Source organism: Anolis sagrei, chromosome 6, assembly GCF_037176765.1.
Source record: "Anolis sagrei isolate rAnoSag1 chromosome 6, rAnoSag1.mat, whole genome shotgun sequence".
Taxonomy (NCBI): domain Eukaryota; kingdom Metazoa; phylum Chordata; class Lepidosauria; order Squamata; family Dactyloidae; genus Anolis; species Anolis sagrei.
In genome coordinates this window covers 102,194,355-102,209,342 of record NC_090026.1, presented here as the reverse complement: position 1 = coordinate 102,209,342, position 14,988 = coordinate 102,194,355, and the positions used below count along the sequence as shown (strand labels likewise).

At 39.2% G+C, this 14,988-nt stretch overlaps 1 protein-coding gene across 1 annotated transcript in view; it reads left to right on the top strand.

Annotated features, from left to right (window-relative positions):
- VPS50 (VPS50 subunit of EARP/GARPII complex) overlaps positions 1 to 14,988 on the top strand; it is a 73,698-nt gene that overhangs the window by 14,357 nt on the left and 44,353 nt on the right. Inside the window, exons 3-13 of the mRNA XM_060782253.2 lie at positions 372 to 494; positions 748 to 819; positions 3,941 to 3,994; positions 8,849 to 8,919; positions 9,840 to 9,957; positions 10,042 to 10,077; positions 11,547 to 11,629; positions 12,523 to 12,565; positions 12,737 to 12,835; positions 13,315 to 13,455; positions 13,881 to 14,013. Of these exons, the coding sequence (XP_060638236.1) occupies positions 372 to 494; positions 748 to 819; positions 3,941 to 3,994; positions 8,849 to 8,919; positions 9,840 to 9,957; positions 10,042 to 10,077; positions 11,547 to 11,629; positions 12,523 to 12,565; positions 12,737 to 12,835; positions 13,315 to 13,455; positions 13,881 to 14,013 (973 nt within the window). The remainder of the gene's footprint in view (positions 1 to 371; positions 495 to 747; positions 820 to 3,940; positions 3,995 to 8,848; positions 8,920 to 9,839; positions 9,958 to 10,041; positions 10,078 to 11,546; positions 11,630 to 12,522; positions 12,566 to 12,736; positions 12,836 to 13,314; positions 13,456 to 13,880; positions 14,014 to 14,988) is intronic.

Here is a 14,988-nt window from a genome sequence, read left to right as displayed (position 1 = left end):
ACATTCCTTATCTGAAATGCCTGGGATCAGAAATATATGAGGTTTGGAATACCTGTATTTCCATATACATACCTTAGATATCTAGAAGAAATACCCTGTCTAAATACAAAATTCTGGGGGTTTTTGTTGTAAAGATCCACACAGTAACTTTCAATATTGTGACCAAGAGTGAGATGGTGACATTTTCATGGATTCTGCATGGAGGGCATAGCCATTACTTAATTCAAAAGAGCAAGAAAATTACAGATGTATCTGTTGTGCTCTTAACCCTTTTCACGTGCTGCATTTTCCAAGTGTACTTTGGAAGTAAATTGCATTAGTGATGTATCACTAATATCTAATGCTTTATTCAAATATTGTATGTGCTTTAGGAGGAACTCAGAGAGCTACGGGAACAACCAACCGATCCTCAGGCACAGCAGGAAATAATTAACAGCATTGAAGAAGTCTATTTTTCTAACGATTCCTTTGATATTGTAAAGTATGAGTTGGAGGTAAGAACATTCTTTGAATCAGAATGGCATCTTTTAAAGAAAATGAAAGGATTTTTCTGATAAACGTTTCATTCTTCACTGTGCTTGAAGTACATTTTTCTCAAAATAGAAGCGTTCGCCATCTGACCATTTTTGTAGCTCTAATCCAAGCCATGTCCCATTACTAATTTTCTTTGGTTCTTTAAATAATCCAGCATTTGCGTGACTTTGATATTTCCTTATAAAATGGATTTTCTTTGTTTCATTCCACCAGAAATTGCCCCCTGTTCTTAGTCTTCAAGAAGTGGAAGAGAACCGAGACAAACTAAAGCAACAGCAAGCTGCTGTAAGTATTATGCACTTTCTTTTTTCTCTTCCCCAGATGCTTTGGTGAAATTTATGAAAAACTCCTTTTTGTGAGGACCAGAAAGCTTTAATACAATCTTGAAAACAATTTCAACTGTGAGCTTTTTATTACAATTCACATGATGATTATTCACTTATTTTCTGAGGATTACTTCTGGCCAGTCTTTGGCTTCTGGTGTACCATTTGTTGTCTTCTCCTGTAGTTCAACTGCTGTCTTGAGGGATTCCCTGCTTCAAGGGCAGCTTCCATTATGCAGTTGAAACCTCAGAATTGAGCTATATTTCCATGGCACAGTTCTGGATTTCCATGATCCTACATTCAGTCCTTGGCATGTTGGATTGAATGGTTCCTTGACAATACCTTAGACCAGTGGTTCTCAACCTGTGGGTCCCCAGATGTTTTGGCTTTCAACTCCCAGAAATCCTAACAGCTGGTAAACTGGCGGGATTTCTGGGAGTTGTAGGTCAAAACACTTGGGGACCCACAGGTTGAGAAGGGAACTACTGCCTTAGACCTTGGAGAACTGTTGTTGGTGCTAGATGTGGAATAAAATGCGCATAGGTATCCAGACATAATTGTTATTTGTTGTTATGTGCCTTCAAGTCAACTCTGACCTATGGTGACCTTGTCACAGCATTTTCTGGGCACGTTTTATTCAGGCTGGTAGCTCTATATCACACTGGTTATCTGCCAAAGCTAATAAAAGACTTTGCTGCCTGAAGCAGGGCTACAGATGACTCTTTCTCACTCAGGTCAGAGAGTGTCATATTAAGAGGCAGCTATGTTATTTTTGGAAGACAGTTCCCCCAAACAGCCTTCTCCATCTCTGGTAGAAATGCAGTAATAATAAAGTAAATAACTGCTCTTTCATAACATCCAAAATCTGTTGCCTGAGGCGTCTGCTGTGTGCTTACTGGCAGAATCAGCCTTCTTCTGAATGTCATCTGTTGGGATGCATGTACAGGAGAGTGTGATAACTCTTGTGTCCTGTTTGTGGGCTTTCTGTAGGCATCTCTTTGGCCACTGTGACCATAGGGTGCTGGATTAGATAGGCCTGTGGAATGATCAGCAGACAACTTTCTTTATTTAGATGGAATAGGTCCTTTTCCCAGGTCTAGGTCTGACTTTTGAACTTGGGATGACCTCACCATCTCCACTTAGAAATTTATTTTTAACTGGAATAGGTTCTTGCACTCTCTAAGGACAGTCAGGGCAATTTTGTGACTTTTTAAAAGATAGGATGAGGACTGTGTTATTTTCAGCTTGGGAGAATTCATTTAAGAAATAAGAAGTGATGTGAAAAATAAAACCCTAGCCTAAAAATATCCTGGGAGGAAATTTAGCAAAATTTCTCCTCTTGATTTCTAGTAGGATAGCTTTTTCGGTTATTAAAAATAAAGATTTTGTTGGTCCTTATGGCCGACAGTGTTCTCTGTGGCCTACAGACTGTTCTTTGCCTGCTGCTTAGTTAGATGGATCAGTGGTCTCCTTCTGTATTTAAAAGCTTCTCGTGTTGTAAATAAAAACAGAATCTAAAATTGGGATGGAACAGAGCTTCTTTGGTAGTGCTGCCACTGACAGTATTTACATTATGTAGTAATTATGACTTTTTATGTGGTCTGTTTCAAACTTTTGTGGCCTTAAACCCATCCCTGTTCTGTTGCTCATTTTGCCAGATGTGGGTATTTATGTGTCAGTTTTTCAGTGCCAGCTTCTGTCATGAACTACATTGGGTCAAAAAGCAGTTTAAAATAAGTTCTAAAATTGTAATCTCTCCCTTAACCAGGCATTGGCTTTTGGAGAGAGAATGGTCAGACTCCAGCCTTCACACAAATGGAGATTTTCCTGAATTTTTCTGGAAATAGCAAAATTAATTCTTGGCAGACTAGTAAATATTTTATCTTCTAGCCTACAGTTGCCTGTCCGAACATATCTCTCCTTATGAACCATCTAGAACTCTAAGATCATCTGGGGAGGCTCTGCTCTCGGTCCTGCCTTCTTAGCAGATGCATTTGGCGGGGACCAGAGACTTCTCAGTGGTGACCCCCCGGCTGTGGAATGCCCTTCCTAGGGTTTTAGATCGGCCCCCTCCCTCCTAACATTTCGTACAAAAGTTAAAACCTGGCTTTTTGAGCAAGCATTAGCTAATGCAGTATAAGAGGCAAATATAGATCTATGGACTGACTCGACGATGTGAATTGGAAAATGATTTTAGTAATGAGATGCTGAGGATTTTTATTGGATTTGTATGGTTTTTATATTAATTGCTAAATGTTTTAAAATTGTATTTTATGTTGTTGGGGGCATCAGATTGTGTTGACTGTAAACCGCCTTGAGTCGCCTTCAGGGTGAGAAAGGCATATAAATACTGTAACTAACTTAACTAACTAAATAAATAAAAATTGTAGGATCATGATCTCCCATTCTTTCCCCAATGCTTTAGTGTGGTGACCGCCAAGACAGCCGTTATAATTTGGAAGGTACAGGCAGATTTGCAGAAGTCAGTGCTCTGAGGCATGGAATTGAATGTGTTTGTTTAAATATTCATACCATTACTAGGTGTGATTATAGGACACCGAAAATATTCCCTGCTAGTTAAGTGCAAAATGCAATCACATTACGTTTGATGGAAGTTATGAGAAGAAGAAAGCATACTGATTATTGAAAGATATTTTTAACATGCTGATCGTAATTGCAGTGCTCTGTAAGTTGCTTTTAGGACAGTATGTCTAATTTTTAGAACAGTGTATTTAAAATTCTTTTATAGGTGAATCATTTTGTGATTATGTACTGATGACAAGGCACATGTGCTATATTAAGCTTCATTGTCTTATGTCTGTCATTTATTTTTTCTTTCAAATGTGCTCCTTATTTGCAATAAGAGCCTGTGATTTTTCTTGGCATTGCTTTTTAAGCCAGACATGGCCATTATTTTTCTGAGTATTTATCCCTTTTCTTGCATGTATTTTAACATGGGGATAAACTTATGTTTCTGATGGCTTATTGAAAATTTCCAGGAAAATTCAGAGTATTTAATACAAAATGTTCTTTCCAAAGTTTACACCACACCAAGTTTTTTACTTTAAATGTTTTCTTTAAGGTGTCTAAAAAAGTTGCAGACTTGATACTTGAGAAGCAGCCTGCGTATGTCAAGGTATGTTTGCAATTTTTATTGTAAGGGTCTCATTGAGATTTGCAAAGTGCTAAATCTAATATTAATGTAAATCATTGTAACCGTTTTATTTATAGACCTCATGGATTATTTCAAAATATTTCTATTCTGTTATTTCCAAGGATCTCTTTCTGTATTTACAACTAAGTCAATAATTAAAAACATCCATCCAGTTTATAGCATAAAACATGAAAACAGCATCAGAAAAAAATGCTGCAGCAATCAAAATTTCACATATTCAAAAACATTTAGAGACCAGTTGTGTAAAGCAAGCACTTAAAGTACAATAGCTTTCTGAAATTCTTTCATGAAGAGGTGAGATGTGCTCCACTTGGAGAAAAGTTCATACCCTAACAACATAAATGATTGTGACTTTCCAGGTGGCCAACCACTGACCATGGTTGGTAGATCTAATGACACTTGAATCCCAACAGCATCTAGGAGTTCTCAATCTCTACAAATCCCTGAAATGGGATAATGTGTTCTTAGAGGTCAGGAGTCCTCAAAGTTTTTTCAGTAGAGGACTGTTTCATGGTCCCCCAGACTGTTGTTTAGAAAAAAATGAACTCATTCCTATGCACACTGCACATATCTGTTTTGTAGTGATATATAGATATAGATATAGATATAGATATAGATATAGATATATAAAGGAAGGAAGGAAGGAAGGAAGGGACAACACAATATTTAACCAAGCCTTTGGGACAGTGCAATAAGGCAATAACAGGGAACCTATTCCACTGACCAGAGCCAGCATGGTGTTTTGAGATGGTTTGAAATTAACTGATTTTAAAGTAGATATAACTGATTTTAGTCTTTGTGTATATTTATAGTTATTAATGTCCCGGCATGAAATGCTTGCCGTATATATGTTATGCTCCCCCCTGAGTCTCCTTCGGGGTGAGACGGGCAGAATATAAATGTTTCAAAAATAAATAAATAAACTTACAAGTATTTCAACGGGGACTGTGGGCCTGCTTTGGGCTGATGAAATAGTTAATTGGGATTGTTGTTGTTGTGTGCCTTCAAATAATTTCATACTTAGAGTGACTTTAAGTCTAGAGATGAGCATGTGGGCTGGGTAAATTATCTTGGAGAGCCGTATTCGGTCTGCAGGCCTTAGTTTGGGGACCCATGTTATAGGTGAATCCTATACAAAGGAACTTGGAAGTAAGACTATTGAATTCAGTTGGACTTGATTTCAGGTGGATAGGTGTAAAATGGCAGTCTGAATGTGAAAATCAGTGCCACATATAAAAAAGAGATAGTTGTTTAGGATACTTTCAACAACAATATTGAATCCGTTTCGCCAATATATAATCAATTTATAATCACCAGAAATAATTCAGACTGCAAGCTTCTTTTTTTTTGCCCTTTATTGCAAACCAAATAAGCTAAAAAAGTAAATTGAGTCAGATTGTTTATGAAAGAATAAAACGATTCCTGAGATCTTAGTGTGGTAGGTAAATGGCTACTGAAAGTTAATTTTTTCCAGAATGTAGATTATTTGGGGAAAAGGACAGTGTGGAATTAATTCTCTGCATTGCAGCTGTATTATAATATGTCATCTAAGATCTGTGGAAGGGTTCCAAACTCATCTAAAGGAAGAAATATTAGTATGTGGATATAATAGATCATTATCTTGCCTTTCTAAATGACACTTCAATTGTCATTTCTGGCACTTTTAAGAATATATACGCGGTCCATGAAATATAGCAAGACATTAATTCCTAGCACTAGCCTGTCAGTCTTACTCTCCAACAAATTGTTCCACAGACAAATGATTAAAATGTCTACAATTAGAATACTATTTGTACTGGTATCTGATCGCCCGGTTATCCCAGTGCCCTTGAGGACAAGCTTCATTTTCTCCTATATGGATGCCCATTTGTTCTGGTCTTTCAAAAACTGCAATTGGGAGACATACTATATTTGCTCACGTGCAAGTCAACCTCATATATAAGTCAAAGGAAAAAATTATTGATTTCTGTGAGACCTGTGGATAAGTTGAGGGTCGTCTCACGGTGAGGGAAAAGTACCAATACTTTTTTTCCCACCCAGGTATTCAAAAAGACCAGAAGTGGTGCCACATTGGAGAGAGTGGCAGAGTTTAGTGCTTCTTTTAGGTTCTCCTGGGATAGACAAAGCTCTTGTTGTGGTTCAGCCTGTGATTGTACCAATGTCTGAGGTTTCAGAGGAGATTGTGCCAGCATCTGAGGACTCACAGGAGTTTGGTTCTGTACCTGATGGGGCTGTGGATTCTGGGAATGTTAGGCCAGCAAAGGTTTTGCAGTTGGAGACAGATTCAGAGGCTGACAGGCCTGAGTTAGATTTCTCAAGGGAACCAAGGTCAGTCTCTGATCGAAATATAGTTGCAGACGTGTCTCCTCCTGAGGGATGATAGCTGGAATCCAACAATATCTAAAAAGTGACAAAAAACAAAGGACAGCTGCAGAAGAGGGGATTCTAGGAACAGAAACTGGATCTGCTTACATTTCCTCTTTCACAGCAGGAGTTCTGTTAGCCTTTCCAACTTGTCATTCTTCTGTGCATGCCTGTCTATGCCTGAAGCCCAGCCTGGCAAACTGATGGGCATTTTTGTCATAGTGATTTGACTTCATCATATCTTAGAACTAATGGATGCTAAGCACAGCTGCATCTCAAAATTCAAACTTGGGAGGAAATCCACGTTTGCTGGAAAAAGCATATGTACAATTAGCTTTTTTTCAGTAATACTCCCTTTTCTAAAGTGGAGTTTGATTTCTAGTAGTTTGTGTAGTTAATTTTAAATGTCAATAAGAATGCTTTTGTAAAATAAAGATATGTAAAACACATGTAGAAGATATTTAATGTTGACAGCAGCAGCTTAAACAGCTTTAAAGAAATCTTTTGTTTAGATTTATACTGGAGCATTGTATTCTAATAGCTTCAAAGAGAATGTTGTGAAAACCTTTCAAACCAATAAAAGCTATCTTTGTAAGTGAAATGTGCTCATTAACCTGAATTAAACTGAAAGAAGCTAGGGAGCTAGACAGGGGGAGTGTGTCCCTGTTGGTGCTCCTGGACCTCTCAGCGGCCTTCGATACCGTCGACCACGGTATTCTTCTGGGACGCCTTGCAGAGATGGGCCTTGGGGGCACCGCTTTGCGGTGGCTCCAGTCATTTCTGGAGGGTCGTACCCAGAAGGTGTTATTGGGGGACTCCTGTTCAACACCGCAGCCTTTGACCTGTGGTGTTCCTCAGGGTTCCATACTGTCCCCCATGCTGTTTAACATCTACATGAAGCCGCTGGGTGAGATCATCCGGAGTTTCGGGGTGCGGTGTCACCTGTACGCAGATGACGTCCAACTCTGTCACTCCTTCCCACCTGCTACTAAGGAGGCTGTCGAAGTCCTGAACCGGTGCCTGGCCGCTGTAACGGTCTGGATGAGGGCGAACAAACTGAAATTAAATCCAGACAAGACAGAGGTACTCCTGGTCAGTCGTAAGGCCGAGCAGGGTATAGGGTTACAGCCTGTGCTGGACGGGGTCGCACTCCCCTTGAAGGCGCAGGTTCGCAGCTTGGGTGTGACCCTGGACTCATAGTTGAGCCTGGATCCCCAGGTTTCAGCGGTGACCAGGGGAGCATTTGCACAGCTTCGGCTCGTGCGCCAGCTGCGCCCATATCTTGGGAAGTCTGACTTGGCCACGGTGGTACACGCTTTGGTCACATCCCGCCTCGACTACTGCAACGCTCTCTACGTGGGGCTGCCCTTGAAGACGGCCCGGAAGCTCCAGCTAGTCCAGCGCGCGGCAGCCATGTTGTTAACCGGAGCGGGACGCAGGGAGCACACAACGCCCTTGCTGTCCCAGCTCCACTGGCTGCCGATTTGCTACCGGGCCCAATTTAAGGTGCTGGTGTTATCCTACAAAGCCCTAAACGGTTCCGGCCCAAAATACCTTGCGAACCGCATCTCGGCCTACGAGCCCACGAGGACCTTGAGATCATCTGGGGAGGCCCTTCTCTCGGTCCCGCCTGCCTCACAGGCACGCCTGGCGGGGACGAGAGAGGGGGCCTTCTCGGTGGTGGCCCCCCGGCTATGGAACTCCCTCCCTGCTGAAATCAGACAGGCGCCTTCCCTCATGGCCTTTCGCAAGGGCCTGAAAACTTGGCTCTTCGAAAAGGCCTTCAACTAAGTGCTGTGTTTTTGGAATGACCACCGGAATGGACTATGACTATGAGATTGATTATGACCCCAAACTAGACGAAGCGGATTTTTAGTTTAATTAGTTGTAGTAGTAGTTGTTGTATTAATAAGATATTGTGTTATGGTCTTGATCTATTGTAAACTGTTGTCTTTTCCATGTTCTGTACACCGCCACGAGTCGCCCTCGGGCTGAGAGTGGCGGTTAACAAGTGCAAATAATAAATAAATAAATAAGCTAAACATATTGGGCCCTTCAACACAGCCCTATATTTCAGAATATCAGGACAGAAAATCTCTCAATATCTGTTTTAAACTGGGTTATCTGAGTCCACACTCAGATAATGTGGGATTTTCTGCCTTGATATTCGGAGATATAGGGCTGTGTGGAAGGGCCCATTGCAACTTTAATTGTGTTAGGTTGCTGTGGTATGAAAAAAAAAATAGACTAAAATGTTGGTATTTAATCTTTCTTGTCTGCTGATACTGTCAGAATAAATTCCTAGTGGAAATTTATTTCCCTGAATGGTATGGGAAATCTCCTAGTGCTCCATCATACTAACTAAATTAACTGAATACCTAAGTCAGTATTTAGTTTTAGTCCAAAAGTTTGTATTCTTGCAGAAGTAATTGATACCGTTACTTTCTGTAGGAACTTGAACGAGTTACATCATTGCAGACTAGCCTCCAGTTAGCTGCTGTCATCTGCACAAATGGAAGAAGGTATTGAATACTTCCTACTGACTTCATTGCTTTAGAGTAAACAAAAAAAAAATGAAAGTAAAAGTGTAGCATTTTTGAAATATGTTTTACAGCTGTTTTGCTGTGGATTTCTTCATTTCTTGCTCACATTTGTAAGTTATTTTTCTTCCAAGGGATTTAGGGAGGCATACAGGATACTCTCTTTGCCATTTTGTTTATCTTCATGGGAAATGTGTGATGCAGGTTCAGAGCAATGGGGTGTTGAAACTTGCAGAAGAATTTCCCAACGTCTTCTGTTTTGGGGAAGCTAAATGTTAAATTAAACATGGAGCTCTAGTCTACAAATCTGGAATTCCTCGTAGCAGAGCCTAAGGCCCTCATGCGTTGTACTATAACTGTCCTTATCTGTAGCTGGAACCCCTTTACTGGCACAGGCAAATGTAAGTCAGTATTCTGCCTGCGTATATCTTTTTATATTTCCTTTCTCTTTCTGCATCAACCAAAACCTCCTCCTTGACTTACCATATAGTTGCTACAATTCAAACATGACAATTCAGCTAATAGTAGGGGAGTAGTGAATCAGATTGGTGTCCGGCTATGTTTCTGCAGCTAGGCATACAATTATTACATCACCCATTGATAGCAATGAAGAATCCTAGGATAAGTAATTATTTTGGCTATAGTTAAAGGGACTTAACTAGTCACATCCCTGATTACCCACCACTATCATCAACAGGCCTGGCCCTGGGATGCCACAGAAGATCCAGACCTTCGTGAATGGTCAGCTACAATGCAGTTCACCTTTTTGAATTAGTGTGTAATCATGGATCAAGGGATTATGGATAATGTGTGTTTGTATATGGTGTCAGACTTAATGCGGAAGTATTTTGGTTCTAGCTGAGCCTAATTGTATTTAATAATATATTTTTAAACTTCTTCAGGCATCTGAATATAGCAAAAGAAGGTTTTACTCAAGCCAGTTTGGGACTTCTTGCAAATCAACGCAAACGACAGTTGCTGGTGGGCCTGTTAAAATCTCTAAGAACAATAAAAACTCTGGTATGAGCAGAATTTATCTTTAATTATCAAAATTGTTTCTGATTGCTGGAACTTTGTATAGTGACTTTTTTCTCTAATTTTCAGCAACAAACTGATGTACGCTTAAGCGAAATGTTAGAGGTAAGCATATATATATATATATATATATATATATATATATATATATATATATATATATAAAGTATAATTGGGTTGTGATTGTGGTTTTCTTTATTCTTTTATGCATTCTAAATATAGAATAGAGAGGCTGTAGATCTCTGTAAAGATGGAAGTCTTATTGTCTGCTCCTTCAGTCATTCTAGATCAGACCTTGAGAGGCTCACTGTAAGAGATTCCCTCCAAACATTGCAGAAGGTGGAGAACTTTCCTCTTCTGTTACCCCCTGCTATCAGTCTGATCATAGAACTACAGTTTAAGTGAAATTAGATTTCTCAGAACTTTCCTGATCGCTGACGCTTGAAGCTCAGGTGTCAGCAGTGGCTGGGAGGGCTTTTGCACAGTTAAAGCTTGTGTGCCAGGTGAGACCATATCTCGAGAAGCCGGATTTGGCCATGGTGATCCATGCCTTAGTTACATCAAGACTGGATTACATCAAGATTGGATTACTGTAATGCACTCTACGTGGGGTTGCCTTTGAAGACAGCTCAGAAACTGCAATTGGTACAATGATCGGCAACCAGACTACTAACTGGAGCTGGCTATAGGGAGCACACAATGCCCCTATTAAAGCAGATCCATTAGCTGCTAATAGGTTTCCAGTCTCAATTCAAAATGCAAGTTATTACCTATAAAGCCTTCCTCTTGGTCCCGCCACCATCACAAGTCCGATTGGTGGGGACAAGGGAGAGGGCCTTCTTGGTGGTGCCCCTCTGGCTTGGAATGCCCTCCCCAGTGAAATTAGGCAGGTTCCCACACTGTCCTCCTTCTGTAGGGATTTGAAGACTTGGATTTTAAACAAGTCTTTAAGACTATCTAGCTCCAATGGTCCGCAATTAATGACACAGCACTGCCCTTTCACCCCATGCCCTTATTCCTTAACTACAATTTGCACTATTCATTCCATTGTCTTGTTTACAGTTTGGCCATGACTTACGGCACTTGTTACCATAAGTTATTGAGTGATCTGAGCTTTAAATTGCTGTTTTATATACTATTGGTTTTTACTTTTTTATTGTACTATGTGTTTATTTTATGCGTTGTTCTAGGCACTTTGAGTCATGTGTAAGCCACCCCAAGTCCCTTTGGGGAAATGGAGGTGGGGTACAAAAATAAAGTTGTTGTTGTTGTTGTTGTTGTTGTTGTTGTTGTTGTTGTTGTTGTTGTTATAAGCCTTACATAGGTAGCAGTCTCTCAGGATGTGGTTTTATTACATCTCTGTCTGAAGACCTTACAAGCCAGTTCAGAACCTGCATGCTCCACTAGTTATCACTGTGGATTAGCAACATCCAATTTGCAAACCCTTTACTATTTTGTGGGAAACACCAAAAATAGCCATTTTGAGTAGATAAGTGAGCGCTGCCCCATTATATTAATTTAAAATAACATCACCCCCATTTGTTCTCTCAGTATATGCCTTTTATTTCCTACAGGAGGAAGATTATCCAGGGGCTATACAATTGTGCCTCGAATGTCAGAAAGCAGCTAGCACCTTCAAACACTACAGTTGCATAAGGTAACATGACAGACATTTTCTAAAGCCGATGCTGCCCTCCATTAAACAGGCACAAAGAAAGAACATGTTTTATGGAATGGCTCGCTGATTTGAATGAGTGGGGATCAGTGCCAGAAATTAGTTTTGAAAATTCAGAAAAAAGACAAGAATAGATTCATATGTATGTCTCTATTTAAAGTATCCAATCAGTGGGGAATGATGTCAAGATTTCAGGGAAGGCATGTGTAATATATAATATAATATAATCTATAATGTTCTTAATTCTTACACTACCAGATAGAAACCAAATAGTTGTGTCCTGTAATACTGTTTGTCTAGTTTTCTTTATGGCCCAAGAAAGTACTAGTAGGTTACTTGCCTCCTTCATCCTTTTAATGTTGGTTTCATTGTTATATTATTCTATTGTGACATCTTAAGGACTGTTGTTACACTTCCATTTGATCATAATTGTCGTCCCCATTTATTTAATTTATATTCTGCTTTTCTACCAAAAATAGCACTCCAGGAGGCAAACAGCAATAACATTAAAATAATAGTAAAAAAATACTATTTTCCTTAGTTTTGAAGACAGTGCTTGAAATCTGCTTGAGGCAAGGATGTGTTCTTTTCTATGGACTCTTCCATGTATTTAGTGGCTTCTGGTATTAGTGTGATCTCATCTTGAGAGATGAAAATGACTGAAATCTTTTGGAAGTGCTTTTTTGGGTGGGGGGGGGGGGAGGAGACTGGAGTCTCCTTAAATATCACTCAGTGTTATTAGCAGAAAACACATTGTAGATTTTTTGAATAATGGAAAAAAATCTGCTTAATTAAACTGTCACAACATTGGTCTTGGCTTGGAACTCCTCCACTTCGTTTTAGATAATTTAATGTTGGATTTCATTGTTTTGCAGTGAATTGAATTCAAAACTGCAAGACACTCTGGAGCAAATTGAGGTGAGACTTGACTATATTGATTTTAATTGACATTCTTCACTGTAAATGACCCCAGCTATTTGAATAATTTGACAGCCTCCTATCTTTTTGCAACTAGAAAAGTCTTAACCTGAATTACTCACAGTATGTAACTTACTTTCTTTCACTTAATATGTGTTGTCAACTTTTTAGGAGCAGTTAGATGTAGCGCTTTCCAAAATCTGCAAGAATTTTGATATCAACCATTATACTAAGGTGCAGCAGGCTTACAGACTCCTTGGGAAAACACAAGTAAGCAATTTTTTTTTAAGTTATGCCAAATGATTATATGGTAATGTTATTGTTGTGGATTCCTCCCTCAAGGGCAAAGACTAGTTATAAAAGAAAAATGATCAAACTATAATCTCAATACTACTAATAAAGTATAGATAAGTATTGCTTGTTTGTAGGCAATGCACACAGATATATACATACCTCCAAAAGGGGAAAAAAACCCCATAATTGAATTCTTTTGGCTCTGTGATGTGACCAAAGAAAAGGAATTAGAACTGGTTTCCTAATATGATTTGTTTTGACAGTGCAATATGCTGTCTTGGAGCATGGGGAAGTTGCCTTGTATGGAGGTTTTTTAAACAAAAGATGGATAGCTATCTGTCAGGAGTGCTTTGATTGTGTATTCTTGCATGGCAGGGAGTTGAACTGGCTGGCTCTTGTGCTCTTTTCCAACTCTATGATTCTATGACTTGTCTTCCTTCTCCATGTTTGTCCAGACAGCAATGGACCAACTGCATATGCACTTTACTCAAGCCATCCACAACACAGTATTCCAAGTTGTCCTTGGGTATGTAGAGCTGTGTGCCGGAAACACAGACACTAAATTCCAGAAGCTTCAGTACAAGGACCTCTGCACGGTAAGTGTTTGTACAATGAAACTTTTTGTGTTTGCATATACTATTGTGGTCACTTACCCCTTCAAAGGAGATCCTTAAATACCCCGCATTAGCTGTTTTGGAAAACAGATGCTTCATAGTATTAAGAAAGATCATTCATAGAATAGAAGAATGGAAAAAAAATCAAGGAATAGTTGTTGTTGATGATGATGTTGATAATAATAATAATAATAATAATAATAATAATAATAATAATAATAATAATAAATCTTTATATTCCGCTCTTCTCCCTCATGGGACCTAAAGCAACTTACAACATATTAAAATCATGTAAACAAGAATCCAATCACTTTAATTATGAGTATAAAATAACATAAAAAGTTTAAGACAACAATAATATATTCTTGGGTATAAATTCACAACTTTTTTATGTGTGTGTTGTTTAGCACATTACTTCAGACAGTTACATTCCTTGCCTTGCTGACCTCTGCAAAGCCCTTTGGGAGGTAATGCTCAGTTACTATCGAACCATGGAGTGGCATGAAAAATATGACTGTGGAGAGCCGCCTCCATCTTCTGGTAGGACATAATTCTTATTATTTGCAAATTATTTCTTTATTTTTTTAAAAAAACAAAAAATGTTCCAGGTTTCAAAACATTGACCTAATATATCATATCTGGGCTACATGAGCAATAGTAATCATACACAAATTATTACAGCTGTATTGAAATCTTCTGATGGGCTTTTATTTAGAAACAATTTTTTAATTAGTCATTGATTTTTCAACTGTTTAAGGGTTTCAATGAGATTTAGCAATGCTACAGTAGCTAACATCCCTGTACTATACAGACTCTCTCAGGTTTTAAATGTACTAAATAGTAAGCTCTACTGGATACAAGGACCCCCTGGTAATGCAGCGGGTTAAACTGCTGAGCTGCTGAACTTACTGACTGGAAGGTTGGCGGTTCAAATCCAGGGAGCAGGATCAGCTCCTGCTGTTAGCCCCAGCTTCTGCCAATCTTGCAGTTCGAAAATATACAAATGTGAGTAGATCAATAAGTACCACTTATGTGGGAAGGTAACGGCGCTCCATGTAGTCATGCTGGCCACATGAACTTGGAGATGTCTATGGACAATGCCGGCTCTTCGGCTTTAGAAATGGAGATGAGCACCACCCCCAGAGTCGGGGACGACTAGACTTAATGTGAAGGAAAACCTTTACCTTTACTGGATGCAATGATAATTATTTCCGAGTAAATAGGCAGAGAATTGTTTCCGGATACTTTGTCAAAAACTGGATATTTTAGAAAGTAATGTAGGATTACTTTATGGATGCCCTGGGATACTGCTCCATGGCATCGATCCTTGGCATGTGTCCTTCCAACAAAAAGCAAGAGAAAAGGCAGATTGTCAAGGATTTCGGATTTGTCTCGCCAAGTTCCAGAAGCCTCAGAAAGATAGAGGAAACAGGTAAAGTATAAAGATCCTTATCTCAAGAATGAGGAAAGAGGGAAGACGCTTTCTGTAGTTATTACAGTTTTTTGTTTCAAACA